The sequence below is a fragment of the Coregonus clupeaformis genome, chromosome 23 (genome assembly GCF_020615455.1).
Source record: "Coregonus clupeaformis isolate EN_2021a chromosome 23, ASM2061545v1, whole genome shotgun sequence".
Taxonomy (NCBI): domain Eukaryota; kingdom Metazoa; phylum Chordata; class Actinopteri; order Salmoniformes; family Salmonidae; genus Coregonus; species Coregonus clupeaformis.
The window spans coordinates 34,587,626-34,610,446 of NC_059214.1; the positions used below are offsets into that span (position 1 = coordinate 34,587,626).

Sequence of the window (22,821 nt, forward strand, 5' to 3'; positions counted from 1 at the left end):
GGAGATCACTCTGTCATGCTGATTGAGTTAGAATAACAGACTGGAAGCTTTACAGGAGGGTGGTGCTTGAAATCATTGTTCTTCCTCTGTTAACCATGGTTACCTGCAAGGAAACACGTGCCGTCATCATTGCTTTGCACAAAAAGGGCTTCACAGGCAAGGATATTGCTGCTAGTAAGATTGCTCCTAAATCAACCATTTATCGGATCATCAAGAACTTCAAGGAGAGAGGTTCAATTGTTGTGAAGAAGGCGTCAGGGCGCCCAAGAAAGTTCAGCAAGCGCCAGGACCGTCTCCTAAAGTTGATTCAGCTGCGGGATCGGGGCACCACCAGTGCAGAGCTTGCTCAGGAATGGCAGCAGGCAGGTGTGAGTGCATCTGCATGCACAGTGAGGCGAAGACTTTTGGAGGATGGCCTGGTGTCAAGAAGGGCAGCAAAGAAGCCACTTCTCTCCAGGAAAAACATCAGGGAAAGACTGATATTCTGCAAAAGGTACAGGGGACTGCTGAGGACTGGGGAAAAGTCATTTTCTCTGATGAATCCCCTTTCCGATTGTTTGGGGCATCCGGAAAAAAGCTTGTCCGGAGAAGACAAGGTGAGCGCTACCATCAGTCCTATGTCATGCCAACAGTAAAGCATCCTGAGACCATTGATGTGTGGGGTTGCTTCTCAGCCAAGGGAGTGGGCTCACTCACAATTTTGCCTAAGAACACAGCCATGAATAAAGAATGGTACCAACACATCCTCCGAGAGCAACTTCTCCCAACCATCCAAGAACAGTTTGGTGACGACCAATGCCTTTTCCAGCACGATGGAGCACCTTGCCATAAGGCAAAAGTGATAACTAAGTGGCTCGGGGAAAAAAACATCTGAATTTTAGGTCCATGGCCAGGAAACTCCCCAGACCTTAATCCCATTGAGAACTTGTGGTCGATCCTCAAGAGGCGGGTCGACAAACAAAAACCCACAAATTCTGACAAACTCCAAGCATTGATTATGAAAGAATGGGCTGCCATCAGTCAGGATGTGGCCCAGAAGTTAATTGACAGCATGCCAGGGCGGATTGCAGAGGTCTTGAAAAAGAAGGGTCAACACTGCAAATATTGACTCTTTGCATAAACTTAATGTAATTGCCAATAAAAGCCTTTGACACTTATGGAATGCTTGTAATTATACTTCAGTATACCATAGTAACATCTGACAAAGATATCTCATAACACTGAAGCAGCGAACTTTGTGAAGACCAATACTTGTCATTCTCAAAACTTTTGACCACGACTGTACAGCAGTAGTTCTAGGATGAGCCATGACTAGAATACAGTATACACATATAAAGTAGGTAAAACAGTATGTAAACACTATTAAAGTGACTAGAGTTCAACTAATCTATGTACAGCCCTCTCTAAGATTCAGGACAGGGTACTGGCCGGAGGATTGCTAGTGATGACTGTTTAAGAGTCTGATGGCCTGGAGATAGAAGCTGTTTATCAGTCATCTGTACAGTCTCTGTCTTCTAGATGGTAGCTGGGTGAACAGGCTGTGGCTGAGGTCCTTGATGATCTCCTTGGTCTTCCTGTGACACCGGGTGCTGTAGATGTCCCACTGCCCAATGATGCGTTGGGCAGTGGTGGAAAAAGTATGCAGTTGTCACACTTTAGTAAAAGTATAGATACCTTAATAGAAAATTACTCAAGTAAAAGTAAAAGTCACCCAGTAAAATACAACCTGAGTAAAAGTCTAAAAGTATTTGGTTATAAATATACTTAAGTATCAAAAGTAAATGTAATTGCTAATATATACTTAAGTATCAAATGTAAAAGTATAAATCATTTAAAATTCCTTATATTAAGCAAAGCAGACACAACCATTTTCTTGTTTTTAAAATGTACAGATAGCCAGGGGCACACTCCAACACTCAGACATCTATACTTTTACAAACAATGCATTTGTGTTTAGTGAGTCTGCCAGATCATAGGCACGACCACGAGTTCTCTTGTGTGACCATTTTCCTGTCCTGCTAAGCATTCAAAATGTAATGAGTACTTTTGGGTGTCAGGGAAAAATGTATGCAGTAAAAAGTACATTATTTTCTTTAGGAATGTAGTGAAGTAAAAGTAAAAGTTGTCAAAAATATAAATTGTAAAGTACAGATCCCCCCCAAAAACGACTTAAGTAGTACTTTAAAGATTTCTACTTAAGTACTTTACGCCACTGGCGTTGGGAAGATCTCGCCACCCTCTGGTGAGCCCTGCAGTTGCGGGCAGTGCAGTTGCCGTACCAGCATCTAGAAGTTTGTGAGGGTCTTAGGGGCCAAGGCAAATTTCTTCAGCCTCCTGAAGTTGAAGAGGCGCTGGTCCTCAGTGATGTGCACGCCGAGGAACTTTACGCTTTTTAGCCTTCGATGTGGATGGGCGATCTGTATATAACATATGATTTGTAATAAATATAAAGCTTCAATATTGGGTTTGGTCACATCCATAGTAATGCCACGACAGCCATCAATACTATGTCAAACTATTCTCTGTTTAGGCCACACGATGTCGCTGTAGACTCGTGGCATACTGGCTTGACAGGTTTCAGAGCAACGGAGTGGGAGTCAAATGGGTGGCACCATTTCGCCTCCCTTTAGTTATAAAGCTGCTGAGTTGCTGTAGCACTCTCTTCAAATGAAGAAATGGTGCATTCACGCAAGTAGTAGCTACATCGATCGCCATATAATCCAGGAAAGGAAATATATTTATCTAGTAGTGAACAACAGAAATGTGCATGCGTCAATTTCCAAGTGCCAAAATCCTCAGATTGACGCGTGCGCATGACAATCCCATTCTTTGTCCACCAAACGGCATTCCGGGGTGGAGACTGAGGTGCCTCGATGCTACTGTCATAACCCGAAAATATTTACAAAGCTGTCAAAGACTTCATATATTTGTGTTGCTCTTTCTGAACAGGGTATGGTAAGTACGAAGATAAACCTTTTCAAATGTATAATATATGCATGCTTTCATTCAGAGTAGTTGCTCACATTGTGTGTTGTGGTAGCTGAACTAGCTTTGTGTGATTGGACGTTTAGCTAGATAATCAATGAAAAAGGGCTAGCGCCATCTAGCTTGCTTGCTAGCTAGCTAGTTCAAATAAAGGGTATCTACTGTAGCGGTTGACTCCGGTCCGTAGCTACACTTGTCAAAATATGCGGTTGTTTTGAATGTGGTTCCATTGAACTATTGCATTTTTGTTTTATTTGAACCAGATAGCACCTGACTAAGTAATAGTTAACTGTTTAACAATACGAGCGAGACAAATGGATACGGCTGCTGTTAGCTAGCTGTCAGCCAAGCAGATAAAACGACTATCTAGGCAACTGTACAAGGCTACTGTACAAAGATTCAAGCACAAGGATGTGTGTCAGAATTGTATCTGTTCATTCATTCTAGCTAAACGTTTGCTTTCTCTGACGTTCATTCAGACAGTGTAAATAACAAAACAAAATAATGGTGCCTTACATGTCTTACATTTGTTGTATGACTGCTTAGGTTGTGGGTAGCTTTAGGACAACTACGTTGTGTCCCAGAGCTAGGTTGTGGGTCTGACAGTCTTTGTTTGAATAATCCTTTGTGAGTGTGCTCTGTCTATTCATGCATCTGACACTACCCACAAACTGAGAACCATGATAATAAAACCGTACAGTTTACATGAAATGAGTTGCTATTGCCAGGTCCCAAAACTCCCATTGCTTAACAACTACCATAGGAGTTAGCAAAACAACACAGACTCACCGCTACATTTACAGATATCTATTTTACAGTTATTTCATTTAAGATAAACTTCATGGTTCTTAGTATGTGGGTAATGTCAGACTTTCTGGCAGTCAAATCTTTAGCCCCTTACCAGTTGGGCATATCTGACCACACAAATGTATTGTCCAGACAGAGACATATTCTATATTCTATGTACTATTTAATTTTTTAATTTTTAATTTAACCATTATTTAACTAGGCAGGTCAGTTAAGAACAAATTATTATTTACAATGACGGCCTACACCGGCCAAACCTGGACGACGCTGGGCCAATTGTGCGCTGCCCTATGGGACTCCCAATCACGGCCGGTTGTGATACAGCCTGGAATCGATTGCGCCACTCAGGAGCCCAATTTTAGGAGAAGTAGGCATTCCTTGCTGGCAGGTCACGTCATACACAAACAAAGCCATCTTATTTGCAGTGAACAAGCTGTCAGCATGTCAAAGAGAGAGCAAGTGGTGTGAATGTTTTTCAAATGACGTGTCAACGGGTTGGGGGCTCCCGTGAACTCTTCACTGACCCCAGTTGCCATGGCGGCAGGTTGTGTAGCATTTACTATTTTGAAGACAGGAGGGTGGGATTGTGTTAACGGTCTCCACTTCTCTATTCTTGACCCCTGTAGGGCTTCCTGGGAACCAGGGACCACTAAGTTATGAAGCTCTTCCCTTCCAGACCTTCCCTGCTCTCCATCTCCAGTTACTGCCTGAGCCTTACCCACTGCTGCTCTCACATCCACCATCTCTGCTCAGCCTGGTACTAGCAGCTTGGCTCAGACTCACTTCATCACAAAGAATAAAAAAAGAGAAAGAGAGCGGGAGAAGAGAAGAAAACCCTTCCCAGCTGCCATCCAGACACACATGGTGCATAGTTGCCATTCTCTAGAATCCATCTATCCCCGTGGCCCAGCCTCCAGCACACATCACATAGCCTAGCCTAGCCCAGTGCCTGCCCAAGGGATATAAATAGGCTGCACCAGCTAGTGTGTGGAGTGTGCACTTGTGTTTCCTTTTTTCTCTGGGTCATACATACGACCAGGAGGGGTCACACCCATTTGTTTTCTGTCTTCCCACTGCCTGGAGCAGTGTTAGTTAGTGGTGGGACCGAGGAGAGAGTGACGAGGCAGAGACCATGGAGGTCAATATGGAGTATTGTCTGGCCCAGGTGGTGCAGAAAGACCTGGGGCGGAAGGTGCAGGTGGGACAGGAGCTCATAGATTACATTGTGGATAAGGAGAAGTCCCAGGACCTGGAGCAAGACCAGACTGCTCTGGACAGGATGGTTGACGGCATCGCTACCACCTGGGTCAACTCCTCCAACTTCAAGGTAAGAAGGGTATTCATACCCTTTGACGTATTCCTTATTTTGTTGTGTTACAGCCTGAATTCAAAATGGATTAAATTGATTTTTTTTGTCACCCATCTACACACAATACCCCATAATGACAAAGTGAAAACATGTTTTTAGCAAATTTATTGACAATGAAATGCAGAAATATCTCATTTACATAAGTATTCACACCCCTGAGTCAATACATGTTAGAATCACCTTTGGCGACGACTATAATTGTGAGTCTTTCTGGGTACATTTCTAAGAGCTTTGCACACCTTGATTGTACAATATTTGCACATTATTTTTAAAAAAAATCTTGGTTGGTTGTTGATCATTGCTAGACAGCCATTTCCAAGTCTTGCCATAGATATTCAAGCCGATTCAAAACTGTAACTAGGACATTCAGGAACATTCAATGTCGTATTGGTAAGCAACTGCAGTGTATATTTGGCCTTGTGAATTTGTCTCCCAGTGTCTGTTGGAAAGCAGACTGAACCAGGTTTTCCTCTAGGATTTTGCCTGTGCTTAGCTCTATTCTGTTTATTTTTATCCTGAAAAACTCTCTAGTCCTTGCCGATGACAAGCATACTTGAAAATATGGAGAGTGGTACTCAGTAATGTGTTGTATTGGATTTGCCCCCAACATAAGACTTTGTATTCAGGACATGAAGTTCATTTCTTTGCCACATTTTTGCAGTTTTACTTTCGTGCCTTATTTCAAACAGGATGCATGTATTCCTTCTTTTCACTCTAATTTAGGTTAGTATTGTGGAGCAACTATAATGTTGTTGAACTTTAGTTTACTCCTATCACAGCCATTAAACTCTAACTGTTTTAAAGTCACCATTGGCCTCATGGTGAAATCCCTGAGCGGTTTCTTCCTCTCTGGCAACTGAGTTAGGAAGGACGCCTGTATCTTTGTAGTGACTGGGTGTATTGATACACCATCCAAAGTGTAGTTAATAACTTAACCATGCTCAAAGGGCTATTAATGTCTGCTTTTATTTATGTATTATTATTACCCATCTACCAATAGGTTCCCTTCTTTGCAAGGCATTGGAAAACCTCCCTGGTCTTTGTAGTTGAATCTGTGTTTGAAATTCACTGCTCGACTGAGGGACCTTACAAATAATTGTATGTTTGGGGTACAGAAATCAGGTAGTCATTCAAAAATCATGTTAAACACTATTATTGCAGGGGCCTCCCGAGTGGAGCAGCGGTCTAAGGCACTGCATCACAGTGCTTGAGGTGTCAATACAGACCCAGGTTCGATCACAGGCTGTGTCACAACCGGCCGTGACCGGGAGTCCCATAGTGTGGCGCACAATTGGCCCAGCGTCGTGTGTCCAAACTTTTGTCTGGTACTGTATGTAGCCTATGTTATGTGCCTGGGACAAGCGGAATTAGAATGGCAGTACGGCGTTTTACCTTAATCCTTCCTTCCAAATTCTAGAAGAATCACTTCTCCTGAATAACGTGAGATGCATTGCACCTTAACATAAACTTAATTGTTTTCCTTAAAAAACAGATATTCATGCAAAAAGATTGCTAATATTTTGGAATTCTTTCATAGGCCTATGACTTATCTATCCCAATTGTGAGGACATCAGCAGTCCAATTTGTCAATGCGCCTTTTCTTTCCCAACTGTCTGTGTGGATATTTCCTTGTTTTATTTACAAAGCTGGTGATTTCTTGTTGTGATACGTAGTTTATTTTATGCTGGTACCTCTGAGATCTCAATCTAAACAAAGCCATACTTGCCCTGGCCTACATAGTTTAGTGGGTCTCAGACCTTTGTGTCTGCCCTGTTTTGCCTCCTTGCAGTCTCTGTGTTTAGCTGTTTCTGCCCCAAGCCTCAGGCCCTCTGACCTGGTAAACTAAGGCAAAGCACTCCCAGGCTCTCCACCCTCCCCGCCTGCTGTTTCTGGCACGGCTAGGAGGTGGTCTTTAGGACCTGAAAGCTGTGTTGCTACAGAGAGGGAAAGAGAGAGAGGCCTAATTGGAGCTGCCCTGGCCTGGTTACTGCTCAGATGAAGGAGCTCTATAGAGGTTGAGTGATGACTAAGTGAGAGGGGTTCAGGCATGGGGTTCCACAGGGCCAAAGAAGGTTGTAATCACTTTTTGATTGCAGCCCAGATGGTCCGCAATACATATTGATCCTTCACAGTGATGACACTAGTGCTGTGTCACAGGTTAAAGGGATGTGCTTCCAAAAGTCCTCCTTTTCTCCACATCCTTGTTTTGGTGAAATGTTGTATGTTTTAGTGTGCTTCAAAAAGCTTCAGGGTGGTCACATCAGCTGATGTATTCCTTGTCAAGGTCATATGGAGAAGTTGGAAGTCTCCATTGTCTGGTAGTGTAATGATTTCTCTGCTGTGCCTCTGAAAAGCATGCAGTGGCTGGACCTCAGAGCGACGCTTGCCTGGATGCAGACTGTGGCTGATGGGCAGAGTAATGTGAAAGTATTTGGGTATAGCCAGAGGGAGAGAGTGTGTGTGTGTGGGGCATTCTCCGTAAATGGTGGATTGGGGGACATGCCTGAGAACATTTTAAGGTCAGACTAAGTAGTGCAGGCTTTATGGTCACTGACATCTCCCAATACATTGCTCTGTAGCCTAACCAAAGGATAACCACAGCTTTTCACTTGAACCTAGAACTAGGCCTATATCTGGTCCTGTCATCACTACAGGCCTGTTGTTTTTCTCAATTGAATGGAAAAATATCATATGTAATGGATTGAACAAGGGGTCCTATAGGCATACCTTCCAATCCCTAACAGAAGAATAGTGAATCTCTCCTCCTGCTCTTCTACATGTTGCCTAGTCCTAACCTGCCAACATAGTAACTGACACTGCTCTAGCTTAGCTGGTAATGTGTGACGTGTGCGGAATTAATGTAGTAGTACAGTAGTATTTAGTCAAAGATTTTTATAACTAAACCAAGAGACCACAGCTTGTCATTTCCAATGGGAACAAATTAGTCATGGTGGGCAGAGCCAAGCACATGCTAGCGAGATCCTATTGGCGCGTTCTAGTATGCGTCTGCATATTTCCGTTAGGGAACGCCTACTCTGTGAAGTGCGAGTGTGTCATAACTAAATTCGCCATTGCACTCCTTCTAAACAGCACTATAAAAAAAAAAACACTGTTCATAACAGATTGTAGTTTTGGGAACAGAAAACTGTATTGAGATAAAATGTTTAATTGCTGAGAACATTTGCAGAATGTCGGCCAAAATCCATCTTGTTCCGTCTTCTCTCACTGCCCGCCAGTGGGCTCCTCTCACTACCATATTTGGTATTGAGTGGAAACGCCAACCGGATGCTTCACATTTATACATCCAGTGAAATATCTGTCTCATTGTTCTCTCTGTGATTTAGTCCTTCATTTGGCAGACTGTCCCATTAAGACTTACAGGGAGGGCAGGGATAACAACAGTACATGTCTGTCCTCTCAGCTCACAGTGGACTTCATCATGATTTATACATATGTAATGACGACCTACAGGCTAACAACCGAGGGAGAGCTGTGATCAGTGTGGTAGTAGTTGACATTTCCTTTCTCACAATGGTTTCTCTGCTGCAGTCTTTTTTTTTTATGTCTCTGCCATACAAGGGTGTGTCTGTGTAGACCCAGCAGCCTTGCCTCACTTCAACGCTAAAACAACATTTAACATGTAATGGTAGACCTAATGATAGTTTGATGCAGGTGCGTCAGATGTTGAAAAAAAGATCACAAAAATGGGAGCAGTATTTTCAAAGGCATATTACACTGTCATTATAGCAGCTAATCCTGAGGCTACTCCAGGCAAGATTAATGTATGTGTGTGTCTGATGTCTGTGCACTGTGGCCTGTCAGAACATAGGCCTGCTTGCGGTACTGTGTGTTTACGTTTGGTACAGTGCTTGCTGGCCCTGCTCTCCTGCTTGTCTGGCGCTGCAGTATCCAAACTCAGGATCACGTCTTCTTCAGCAATCGGCACCTGACACTGCTAAGGCTTTTCTGCCCTGCTCCAATCCACCAATCCACCAAAACACTGTAAACCCCTCCACTAAAACACACTAATAATCTCCTTTACCAATCCACACCAAACTCCTGTTGCTCTATTTATATCCGTTTTGCTACCCAAAGCAGATTCAATAGCTCTGGGAAAAATACTCAACCCCAAGCTCAGCAAAATAAAATATAAGCTCTAGCCCTTGTCTCACATTTTTATCATTTTAAAATCTAAGCAGGATAGGGCTCCAGTCTGTATTACTTTTCTCAGCCATCAATCTGCCACTCGCACTGTGTAGCACACTGTAGCCCTGGGCAACCAGGTAAGCTGGGCCGTCTCTCTGACCAAATCAATGACCTCACAGAATCAGCTGTTTGATGAGGCATGAAGAAACCAGTCAGACAACACCGGCTCAATGTCTCCACTCAGCCTCCCTACCTCCCCTACCCTCCCTATCTCAGTGGATGGTTCAGCCGTCCTCTCTCTCTCTAGCCTCACTCTCTCCCTCTAGCCTCTCTCTCTCTCTCCCTTTAGCTTCTCTCTCCTTCTAGTCTCTCTCTCTCTTCCTCTAGCCTCTCTCCCTCTCTTTCTCTGACTCTCACTCCCACTCTCTCACTCCCCTCTCTCTTCCCCCATACTTCCCTCTCTGTCTCCCTCTTTCTCTCTACCTCTTTCGCTCTCGCTCCCTCACTCTTTCTCTGCCTCTCTCTTACTCTCTCTCTCTTACCCATACGTCTCTCTCTCTCTCTCTCTCTCTCTCTCTCTCTCTCTCTCTCTCTCTCTCTCTCTCTCTCTCTCTCTCTCTGTCTCTCTGTCTCTGTCTCTGTCTCTGTCTCTCTCTGTCTTGTTCAGAGACACCCCAGCAGGAACCCTGTCTCTCTCTAGATTTGGGCTGAAGCATTGTCACCCTGTGCCAGGGTGTTTGAAGTCTCTGTCTGCACTGTGACACTGAGCTGCCCTGTGGGCCCTGGTCAAAAGTAGTGCACTATAGGGAATAGGGTGCCATTTGGGACAAATACCCTGTGTCTTACAGGCTGCAGCAGCGAGAGAGATGTTGGCTTGCTAGCTGGTGTAGTCCTGTCCTCTGGCTGGAGGAGTCCTGTGTGTCACCCCCCACTGTACCTCTCTCTGAGGATGATCGGCCAGAAGAGAAGAGGACAGAGGACACAAATGTCACAAAACCATTATAGTGGCTGGCTGATATTGGCCTTGTAGCTGTACTGACATGATATACAGTATGCACTGTCAAAATCGGGATAAGCCAATAAGCCCTGTGGCTACATTTTGAAGGTGTATTCGCATTAAGTTGTCACTCTGAAGAGACCTCTTAAATCATACAAACCTGAGGCAAACTCTTCATCTGGCACTGGTCCAACGCACCCTCAAACCATGTTCTATCTTGGCCAGGTCGCAGTTGTAAATGAGAACTTGTTCTCAACTGGTTTACCTGGTTAAATAAAGGTGAAATAAATAAAATAAATAAAAATGTATTCTACAAACTAGTTCCTCAATAATAATAATCATGCAATGCTGCTTGTCCAATGTTCTGCATTGCTAATGCTAATCCAGTACTGCTACTTGTCTTTCCCCTCGGGATGTTATTTTATGATGGATGGCATTTGTCATGGAAAGCTGCTCCTTCGTTTAGCTCAGCTGCTGTGGTTCACAGTTCCACTTGGCTTCAGGTGGTGAGGCAAGGAGATGAACATGTCCCTTGTTTGAGTGACGGGAGCAGTCCAGTAGGCCTCTAACCTTTCCCCAAAGCCTGTACTAATGCTCTGGTCTTAATTGACCTTGTATGATATGTACTGTAGAGAGCAACACAGACCTATGTGTGGCTTACTGGCTTTTTTGTCACTGTAATATGATGCACTCTGTACAGCACAGCAGCAAGCCCAGCCTTTTCTTCTTGGAAACCTGACTAGCAGACTGATTGACTGACTGACTGACTGAAGCTAGCACATGCTGACTACTGTGGGACAGGGACAGGTAGGACTGTAGGGTTCAGTACTGAAACCTCTCTGGGGTCATGTCAACCCACTGAGGAGGACTTTGTGCCGGTAGAACCAAGACAAACATAAGCCTGTGTTTAAAAGTTAATCCAAAATATTTCCTTGTTATGTTTTGCGAAACCATAGGAATGCACAGAGCACCAGTGTAAGAATTAGGCAGAGGAAGGCTGAGTGGACACAGTCCCTCTCTGTGTTCTTCTTGTAATGTAGTGTAGCTATTTATTTGGTGCAAACAGCCATTACACTGTAAATACTGATGTGTGGTTGGAGGGAGCACAAGGCTGCAGTCAATGATGTTTACATCCACGGTCATCGCGGGGGGAGGGGGGGATTTAGGTGCTCTATCTTAGCCTCCTGTCCTCTGCTCTGGGCCTCCACACAGCAAGCACACACTGACAGTCTGTCTTTCTGTCTCTACCCCCATCTGAGCCAATGCACTATTGGAAGACTGCCATCCACCTCCATCTTCTCTTGTGAGATTCCTCTTAACCCTGTCGGATGCCTAGCCCCCCTATGGCAGTCCTTCTGAATCATATTTAATTTCTTTAGCTAGCTACATTCTGTCCTTGTTCTCTGAACTGAAGTTATTGGATGGATGATCATATTGTATCTTGCTGCAGTGTGTTTGTCTGCATCCATGATCATATGTGTGAGTGTGTAGTACAGTGCCTTTGGAAAGTATTCAGACCCCTTGACTTTTACAGCCTTTTTCTAAAATGGATTTTTTTTTAAACAATCCTCAGCAATCTACACCCAATACCCCATAATGACAAAGCGAAAACAGGTTTTTAGAAATGTTTTGCAAATTAAAAAAACAAGAACTTAAATACCTTATTTACATAAGTATTCAGACCCATTGCTATGAGACTCGAAATTGAGCTCAGGTGCATCCTGTTTCCATTGATCATCCTTGATGTTTCTACAACTTGATTGGAGTCCACCTGTGGTAAATTCAATTGATTGGACATGATTTGGAAAGGCACACACCTGTGTTTATATATAAGGTCCCACAGTTGACAGTGCATGTCAGAGCAAAAACCAAGTCATGAGGTCGAAGGAATTGTTCGTAGAGCTCCAACACAGGATTGTGTCGAGGCACAGATCTGGGGATGGGTACAAAACATTTCTGCAGCATTGAAGGTCTCCAAGAACACAGTGGCCTCCATCATTCTTAAATGGAAGAAGTTTGGAACCCCCAAGACTCTTCCTAGAGCTGGCCGCCCGGCCAAAACTGAGCAATCGGGGGAGAAGGGCCTTGGTCGGGGAGGTGACCAAGCACCCGATGGTCACTCTGACAGAGCTCCAGAGTTCCTCTGTGGAGATGGGAGAACTTTCCAGAAGGACAACCATCTCTGCAGCACTCCACCAATCAGGCCTTTATGGTAGAGTGGCAAGACGGAAGCCACTCCTCAGTAAAACGGCACATGACAGCCCGCTTGGAGTTTGCCAAAAGGCACCTAAAGACTCTCAGACCATGAGAAACACGATTCTCTGGTCTGATGAAACCAAGATTGAACTTTTTGGCCTGAATGCCAAGCATCACGTCTGGAGGAAACCTGGCACCATCCCTATGGTGAAGCATGGTGGTGGCAGCATCATGCTGTGGGGATGTTTTTCAGTGGCAGGGACTGGGAGACTAGTCAGGATCGAGGGAAAGATGAACGGAGCAAAGTACAGAGAGATCCTTGATGAAAACCTGCTCCAGACCTCAGACTGGGGCGAAGGTTCACCTTCCAACAGGACAACGATCTTAAGCACATAGCCAAGACAACTCAGGAGTGGTTTCGGGACAAGTCTCTGAATGTCCTTGAGTGACCCAGCCAGAGCCCGTACTTGAACCTGATTCGAACATCTCCGGAGAGACCTGAAAATAGCTGTGCAGCGACGCTCCCCATCCAACCTGACAGAGCTTGAGAGGATCTGCAGAGAAGAGTGGGAGAAACTCCCCAAATACAGGTGTGCCAAGCTTGTAGCGTCATACCCAAGAAGACTCAAGGCTGTAATCGCTGCCAAAGGTGCTTCAACAAAGTACTGAGTAAAGAGTCTGAATACTTATGTAAATGTGATATTTCCGTTTTTTATTTTTAATAAATTAGCAAAAATGTCTAAACCTGTTTTTGCTTTGTCATTATGGGGTATTGTGTGTAGACTGATGAGGGAAAAATACGATTGAATCAATTTTAGAATAAGGCTGTAACGTAACAAAATGTGGAAAAAGTCAAGGGGTCTGAATACTTTCCGAAGGCACTGTATCTAGCCTAAGTGCCTGTTCGTGTGCTGTGCAGCAGGTTTTAATGCCGGTGCTGGTGCGGTAGTGGTGTTTAAGGCGGCAGCGCTGTACTGTGGTGATGTGGAACTCCAGCGAGAGCACAGTCAGGCTGGCAGCAGGACAGCGCCATGATGGGGAAGACACAGAGGGGAGGAGGGGATAGCATGGGGATGAGGATGGAGAACGGATGGGGAGAAAGGGGACTGGAGTATGTCTTAATGAACATGCTGCTGGACTGCTAGTGTGTCTCTCTCCTCCTCTCTCTGGCAGCCTGCCAGTCTTTCTCTCTCGCTCGCTCGCTTCCCCCCACCCACCCACCATCCCATTTTTAACCCTGTCAAGGCATCATCTCTAGGCTAAATACAACCCAGAGTCATGACAAGCTCTTTGTTGTCAGAGTATCCCTGCTGCGGTCTCATCTGTGTCCTGTTGTGCTGCATCTCTGCTTTGTCTGTCACTCCTCTTTGTACTGTTAATATTTAATTTGGGCTGTTATTTAGTCTGTGGGGTAGTTTATTTGCTGAGTTAAGCAGCATTGCACATCTCAATCCCAGGCATGCTTACATTTTCCTTATCCATTGCATTTTTAGGGTATTTGGTGGCTGTGTCAAAGCATTATGCTGGAGGGGAAGAAAACCAATTTTGAAAAGTAAGCAACCATTCAATGTTACCACAGCAGGCGAATATGGGATCTCCTTGGCAACCAGACAAAAGAGATGGGAAAGGATAGGCATTAACTCACTCAGTCCTGCCCTCAGATGCTCATTATAGCCCATTCAGAGATGATTGGGGAACATTTTATCATATTATTCATCAGGCCAATTAGAGAAAGGTTTGGTTTCCCGTGAGATTAATCTAAGAAGATAAATCTCTATTAAAGGGTAGGTAGGATAAATGTAACCAAATGTAACATGGATTTGCATTAGTAAACACATTAAAGTCCCAATGCAAAGTTAGATCTGACTTTACTATTTCTCAAGTTAATACATAACAACGATCAGAATGCCCGAAAATGTTTTTGTGGCGTGTGACATAAAATGATGGCGTACCCGGCAACTTCAAATACAGTGCATTTGGAAAGTATTCAGCCCCCTTGACTTTTTCCACATTTTGTTACGTTACAGACTTATTCTAAAATTGATTAAATCGTTTTATCCCCTCATCAATCTACACACAATACACTATAATGACAAAGTAAAAAAAGGTTTTTAGAAATGTTAGCAAATGTATTCAAAATAAAAAACTGAAATCGCAGTTACATAAGTATTCAGACCCTTTACTCAGTACTTTGTTGAAGCGCCTTTGGCAGCTATTACAGCCTTGAGTCTTCTTGGGTATGACGCTACAAGCTTGGCACACCTGTATTTGGGGAGTTTCTCTCATTCTTCTCTGCAGATCATCTCAAGCTCTGTCAGGTTGGATGGGGAGCGTCGCTGCAGAGATGTTCAATCAGGTTCAAGTCCGGGCTCTTGCTGGGCCACTCAAGGACATGAGACTTGTCCCGAAGGCACTCCTGCGTTGTCTTGGCTGTGTGCTTAGGGTCATTGTCCTGTTGGAAGGTAAAGATTGTCTGTCCTCTGTTGCAACACTCACTACCGAGTTCCAAACTGCCTCTGGAAGCAACGTCAGCACAAGAACTGTTAGTCGGGAGATTCATGAAATTGGTTTCCATGGCCGAACAGCCGCACACAAGCCTAAGATCACCATGCTCAATGCCAAGCGTCGGCTGGAGTGGTGTAAAGCTCGCCCCCATTGGACTCTGGACCAGTGGAAACGCGTTCTCTGGAGTGATGAATCCCGCTTCAACATCTGGCAGTCCGATGTTTGGCGGATGCCAGGAGAACGCTACCTGCCCCAATGCATAGTGCCAACTGTACAGTTTGGTGGAGGAGGAATAATGGTCTGGGGCTGTTTTTCATGATTCAGGGTAGGCCCCTTAGTTCCAGTGAAGGGAAATCTTAACGCTACAGCATACAATGACATTCTAGACGATTCTGTGCTAATCAACTTTATGGCAACAGTTTGGGGAAGGCCCTTTCCTGTTTCAGCATGACAATTCCCCCGTGAACAAGGTGAGGTCCACACAGAAATTGTTTGTCAAGATCGGTGTGGAAGAACTTGACTGGCCTGCACAGAGCCCTGACCTCAACCCCATCGAACACCTTTGGGATTAATTGGAATGCTGACTGCGAGCCAGGCCTAATCGCCCAACATCAGTGCCCGACCTCACTAATACTATTGTGGCTGAATGGAAGCAAGTCCCCGCAGCAATGTTCCAACATCTGACCAACTCCATATTAATGCCTATGATTTTGGAATAAGTTGCTCGCACAGGCAGGAACGCACAGAACATAAAGAAAGGAAATATCAGCAGATATGAAGTAGAGAGGGCGGAGACTTACCGATTGACGGCAGAGTTGGCTACCAAAGAAGAGCCAAGAAGAGGCAGGAGAGGCCGTTTCACCGGCCGAGATAAAGTCAGCTAATCTAATAGCGATATAGTGAGGCAAATCCAAAGGAGATAGAATCCAAAGGCAATTGGGCACAGGCGACGAGGGGAAAAGTCAACAATAAGACAGCGATCGGAGGAAGGCTCCAGCAGATGGAAATGATCAAAACAGCACAGTCCGCTAGCTACTTTAGTGCGCTAGTACTAAACCAAGGTTGAAAAACTCCAGAAATAACTTAATAAAAATTTAAAAATCCCAAAACATAACTCTGTTTGTAGTTATAGGTAACCAGATCGTGACTGCACACTGTGTTGTTACTTTGGTGAGTAAAAACGTATGCCTCTAAAAGGAAAGGCGGCAGGTAGCCTAGCAGTTAGAGTATTGGACCAGTAACCAAAAGGTTGGTAGTTTGAATCCATGAGCCGACAATGTGAAAAATATGTTGATGCGCCCTTGAGCAACCATATACTACACACTTGTACATGTGTGAAACAGGACAAATAAAAGCACACACCAAATTACTATTATTATTAAAATGTGGAGCATTTGATTGCTAAATCTGGGAGTGAGTGAAGTGATAGTAATGTGAAATGGGTTGAATTTCCAATGTGTTTTGTTTGTCAGTGAGGCTTCTTACCGTACTGTACAGTTCTCCATCTCCATCAGGCCCTTTGTTGATTAGAGAGAGAACCTTTGAGTGTAGTGCTGCAGTCCGTCACGACTCAATATGACTCGAGCACAGCTGAACGTGCCCTTTGACTATCTAATAGCATTTTCTACCCCTCTGTATCAGAGATGTATAAATTCTGACACTGTACAATATAATCCCTGTTTATATGAGATGTACTCTACCTTCTGTTTTATAATAATTGGAAACCGTTGGAAACATTTATTCATAAACTCCTCTCTGCTCTAAGCCTACTCCCTGGCCTACAGGCTCCATTTCTGGAGAGCTGAACAAGAATTGAAAAGTTGAGAACTGTTTGTAATCTGAGAACAGCAAGAGGAACTGCCCCACCCTACCTTCAGGCTCTGCTCAAACCCTACACCCCAACCCGAGCACTCTGTTCTGCCACCTCAGGTCTCTTGGCCCTCCCACCCCTACGGGAGGGCAGCTCTCGCTCAGCCCAGTTCGAACTCTTCTCTGTCCTGGCACCCCAGAATCCCTGCCCATCTATGCCTGTGATATGTGGTTGTCCCACCTAGCTATCTTAAGATGAATGCACTAACTGTAAGTCGCGCTGGATAAGAGCGTCTGCTGAATGACTAAAATGTATAAATGCAAATGAATGCACTGTGAATTGCAGGGTGTCTGTGGCCTGAAAGAGGGGCCTAGCTTGAGGCCCTGAGTGGCTGATCAGATGAGTGTCAATAAGCATGGCCCCTCTCCTATCCTAAACAACAGGTCCCTGTGTGTAGGCCCCTCTGTCATGGACCCTATCTAAAGGCTGTCTTTCCATCTTTGTTCCTCTGTTGTGTTGTCTTGTTTTGCTGTAACCCAGTGTTTGCCAAATCCCTTCCTCTCAACTCAATTCAATTAAGGTATACAAGCTATCACTTGATTACAACCACAGTTGATTCATGTAGCATATGTTTTTTCGTGTGAATGATTTATCATGCATGAAATCAAATCAAATCAAGCTTTATTTATACAGCACATTTCAGACATTGAATGCAACGTAATGTGCTTTATAGAGGGAAAAAAACAAATTAAAAACAATGAAAATAAAAGCTGGAATATTACTACATAAAAAACTAAACAAAGACACAAACCGAACAACTAAAAAGCAGAGATGTTTTAAGATCTCTTTAAAATATGTACACAGTTTCGGCCCCACCTCAGGTTCTCTGGCAGGCTATTCTAGAGGCTGTGGGAAAAATAATTTAAGGCTGCCTCTCCATGCCTCTTGGTCCTAGGCTTTGGGATAGTTAAAAGGCCAGTGCTAGAGAACCTGAGGGACCTACTGGGTACATAACTTTAAAAGCATGTCTGACATGTATTGGGGTGAACAATTGTGGATTGATTTAAAAACCAATAGAAGAATCTTAAAATTAACTCTAAAACTCACAGGCAGTCAGTGCAGAGACCTTAAAACCAGTGTAATGTGTGCTCTCCGTCTGGTCTCGGTCAGTACCCGTGCTGCAGCATTCTGTATGGCTTTCTTAGGTAGACCAGACAGAAGAGCATTACAGTAGTCAAGCCTGCTTGTAATCAAAGCATGGATGAGTCTCTCTGTATCAGCCTGAGAGAGAAACGGCCGCACCATGGCAATGTTCCTCAGGTGGTGAAAAGCTATTTTGGTCACATTCCTAATGTGTGATTCGAAATTTAATTCAGAATCTAAAATAAGACCTAGGGTTTTTGCCTGGTGTTTTATCTTTATTGCCTGTGAATTAAAATGTTCGGCTGGATTCTCTATATGTGCTTTTGCTCCAACAATAAGTACCTCGGTCTTGTCTTGATTTAGCTGGAGGAAGTTGTGAGCCATCCAAGTATTTAAGTCACTAATACAGTCTAATAATTTATCCGTGGAGCTAAAATCCTCTGGTGACACGAATGTAAAATTGTATCGTCTACGTAGCAGTGAAAATCAATGCTGTGCTTTCTGATAACGCTGCCAAGGGGTAACATATATAAACTGAACAGTACCGGACCCAAAATTTAACCTTGTGGAATGCCACGTGATATGTACAGTGGGGAGAACAAGTATTTGATACACTGCCGATTTTGCAGGTTTTCCTACTTACAAAGCATGTAGAGGTCTGTAATTTTTATCATAGGTACACTTCAACTGTGAGAGATGGAATCTAAAACAAAAATCCAGAAAATCACATTGTATGATTTTTAAGTAATTAATTTGCATTTTATTGCATGACATAAGTATTTGATCACCTACCAACCAGTAAGAATTCCGGCTCTCACAGACCTGTTAGTTTTTCTTTAAGAAGCCCTCCTGTTCTCCACTCATTACCTGTATTAACTGCACCTGTTTGAACTTGTTACCTGTATAAAAGACACCTGTCCACACACTCAATCAAACAGACTCCAACCTCTCCACAATGGCCAAGACCAGAGAGCTGTGTAAGGACATCAGGGATAAAATTGTAGACCTGCACACGGTTGGGATGCGCTACAGGACAATAGGCAAGCAGCTTGGTGAGAAGGCAACAACTGTTGGTGCAATTATTAGAAAATGGAAGAAGTTCAAGATGACGGTCAATCACCCTCGGTCTGGGGCTCCATGCAAGATCTCACCTCGTGGGGCATCAAAGATCATGAGGAAGGTGAGGGATCAGCCCAGAACTACACGGTAGGACCTGGTCAATGAACTGAAGAGAGCTGGGACCACAGTCTCAAAGAAAACCATTAGTAACACACTACGCCGTCATGGATTAAAATACTGCAGCGCACGCAAGGTCCCCCTGCTCAAGCCAGCGCATGTCCAGGCCCGTCTGAAGTTTGCCATTGACCATCTGGATGATCCAGAGGAGGAATGGGAGAAGGTCATGTGGTCTGATGAGACAAAAATAGAGCTTTTTGGTCTAAACTCCACTCGCCGTGTTTGGAGGAAGAAGAAGGATGAGTACAACCCCAAGAACACCATCCCAACCGTGAAGCATGGAGGTGGGGATGCTTTTCTGCAAAGGGGACAGGACGACTGCACCGTATTGAGGGGAGGATGGATGGGGCCATGTATTGCGAGATCTTGGCCAACAACCTCCTTCCCTCAGTAAGAGCATTGAAGATGGGTCGTTGCTGGGTCTTCCAGCATGACAATGACCCGAAACACACAGCCAGGGCAACTAAGGAGTGGCTCCGTAAGAAGCATCTCAAGGTCCTGGAGTGTCCTAGCCAGTCTCCAGACCTGAACCCAATAGAAAATCTTTGGAGGGAGCTGAAAGTCCGTATTGCCCAGCGACAGCCCCGAAACCTGAAGGATCTGGAGAAGGTCTGTATGGAGGAGTGGGCCAAAATCCCTGCTGCAGTGTGTGCAAACCTGGTCAAGACCTACAGGAAACGTATGATCTCTGTAATTGCAAACAAAGGTTTCTGTACCAAATATTAAGTTCTTCTGTTCTGATATATCAAATACTTATGTCATGCAATAAAATACAAATTAATTACTTAAAAATCATACAATGTGATTTTCTCTCACAGTTGAAGTGTACCTATGATAAAAATTACAGACCTCTACATGCTTTGTAAGTAGGAAAACCTGCAAAATCGGCAGTAAATCAAATACTTGTACTCCCCACTATTTTCTCTGAGTTATGTTCACCAAGGGTGACAAACTCTTGACCGGTTAAATAGGTCCTAAACCAATTTAGAACTGGACCGGAGAGGCCAACCCACCTCTCCAGTCTGTCCAGAAGGACATCATGGTCAACATTGTCGAATGCAGCACTTAAATAAAGAGTACAAGGACAGAGAGCTGTACAAGGACAGAGAGCTGTACAAGGACAGAGAGCTGTACAAGGACAGAGAGCTGTACAAGGACAGAGAGCTGTACAAGGACAGAGAGCTGTACAAGGACAGAGAGCTGTACAAGGACAGAGAGCTGTACAAGGACAGAGAGCTGTACAAGGACAGAGAGCTGTACAAGGACAGAGAGCTGTACAAGGACAGAGAGCTGTACAAGGACAGAGAGCTGTACAAGGACAGAGAGCTGTACAAGGACAGAGAGCTGTACAAGGACAGAGAGCTGTACAAGGACAGAGAGCTACAAGGACAGAGAGCTGTGTTGGTTCTAAGATCATTTACCACTTTAACTAAGGCTGTCTATTATACTTACATCCGAACTGGTTCTCTAGCAAATTAGTAAGATTGTCTCACCCAATGTTCAAGAATGGCCTTTTTCCCTTTATTCAGATTACAACCTCTCACTTTCAGTTATTTGAAAAGGAAATAATCTCCCAAATATCACTATTTCTAAAACAAGCCATAGAAAGTTGGTTGCAATTTCAATTTAATCCTCCAGAAATGACAGAACAAATAATGCAACAAATATTGTGGTTAAACTCAAATATTCTAATTTAAAAAAAAACCATTATAGATTGCAAAATAGTTTGGAAGAGATTTTTGACGTACCGATTCCATGGCATAGTGTTTATGAACTGATATGCAAATCGACGGCGGATTCAAAACTTAGAATGTTTCAATTTAAATTATTATACAAAATTCTTGCTACCAATAGAATGTTATTTATATGGGGGATACAATCTTCCCAGCTCTGCAGATTTTGCTGCGAAGAGACAGGAATCATTAGTTCATATGTTTTGGTACTGTCCATTTGTAGCTTGTTTTTGGACACAGGTCCAGGAATGGCTAGTGGATTGCAATATTTACCTAGAGCTAACCCTGCAGATAGCACTACTGGGTGATCTGAAAAGTCAGTCAATTGATCAATAATATAATAATACTTTTAGCAAAAATGTTTATTTACAATCTGTAGAAACAATGAGAATAGAAGGGTTCAGAACTTTTGTAAAACATCACAGTACAGTTGAAAAATATGCAAATAGAAATCCAATATGGATGGGTGGTGTTGAATGGAGTTGAAGGATGGGACTAATAACAACTAACAACAACTAATAACAAGGTAACTAATGTAAAGCATACTGTGTCCATAATAAGTATATAGGTTATAGGTTGAGAGCTTTTGTGAAAGAGCACAGTTAGAAAGATATGGCATATAGAAACAAACCGGATGGACATCATGAAAATGATCTGAGAGGTTGAGGGTAGAGGAAGTTCAGGAGTAAAAGCAAACAAAATATAATTATTGTAAAATTGACTGTGTCCATAAAATGTATATAGTATGTATAAGCTGGAAGTAGAGGCATAAGCATTGTTGTTCACGAGTTTACTCCATTTAGGGAAGGGGTGGTGGGGTTGGAAAGTAATAAAGGGAAATATATTCTTAAAAAGGATATGTGTGTATGTATGTATGTATGTGTGTGTGTGTGTGTGTGTACAGTGAGGGGGAAAAAGTATTTGATCCCCTGCTGATTTTGTACGTTTGCCCACTGACAAAGAAATTATCAGTCTGTAATTTTAATGGTAGGTTTATTTGAACAGTGAGAGACAGAATAACAACAAAAAAATCCAGAAAAACGCATGTCAAAAATGTTATAAATTGATTTGCATTTTAATGAGGGAAATAAATATTTGACCCCCTCTCAATCAGAAAGATTTCTGGCTCGCAGGTGTCTTTTTATACAGGTAACGAGCTGAGATTAGGAGCACACTCTCTTAAAGGGAGTGCTCCTAATCTCAGTTTGTTACCTGTATAAAAGACACCTGTCCACAGAAGCAATCAATCAATCAGATTCCAAACTCTCCACCATGGTCTAGACCAAAGAGCTCTCCAAGGATGACAGGGACAAGATTGTAGACCTACACAAGGCTGGAATGGGCTACAAGACCATCGGCAAGCAGCTTGGTGAGAAGGTGACAACAGTTGGTGCGATTATTCGCAAATGGAAGAAACACAAAAGATCTCCCTCGGCCTGGGGCTCCATGTAAGATCTCACCTCGTGGAGTTGCAATGATCATGAGAACGGTGAGGAATCAGCCCAGAACTACACGGGAGGATCTTGTCAATGATCTCAAGGCAGCTGGGACCATAGTCACCAAGAAAACAATTGGTAACACACTACGCCGTGAAGGACTGAAATCCTGCAGCGCCCGCAAGGTCCCCCTGCTCAAGAAAGCACATATACAGGGCCGTCTGAAGTTTGCCAATGAACATCTGAATGATTCAGAGTAGAACTGGGTGAACGTGTTGTGGTCAGATGAGACCAAAATCTAGTTCTTTGGCATCAACTCATCTCGCCGTGTTTGGAGGAGGAGGAATGCTGCCTATGACCCCAAGAACACCATCCCCACCGTCAAACATGGAGGTGGAAACATTATGCTTTAAGGGTGTTTTTCTGCTAAGGGGACAGGACAACTTCACCGCATCAAA

At 43.7% G+C, this 22,821-nt stretch overlaps 1 protein-coding gene across 15 annotated transcripts in view; it reads left to right on the forward strand.

The window, feature by feature from the left end:
* The first annotated feature begins 2,664 nt into the window (after positions 1 to 2,664).
* clasp1a (cytoplasmic linker associated protein 1a) overlaps positions 2,665 to 22,821 on the forward strand; it is a 102,713-nt gene continuing 82,556 nt past the window's right edge. For 6 of the 15 annotated variants that reach the window (XM_041844729.2, XM_041844731.2, XM_041844732.2 and 3 more), the window contains exons 1-2: positions 2,666 to 2,955; positions 4,419 to 5,119. In XM_041844729.2, coding sequence (XP_041700663.2) covers positions 4,925 to 5,119 — 195 coding nt within the window. In that variant the 5' untranslated portion in view covers positions 2,666 to 2,955; positions 4,419 to 4,924. Of the gene's footprint in view, positions 2,956 to 4,418; positions 5,120 to 22,821 lie in introns of all 15 variants that reach the window. The other 9 variants (XM_041844733.2, XM_041844738.2, XM_041844734.2 and 6 more) reach the window with 2 other exon arrangements.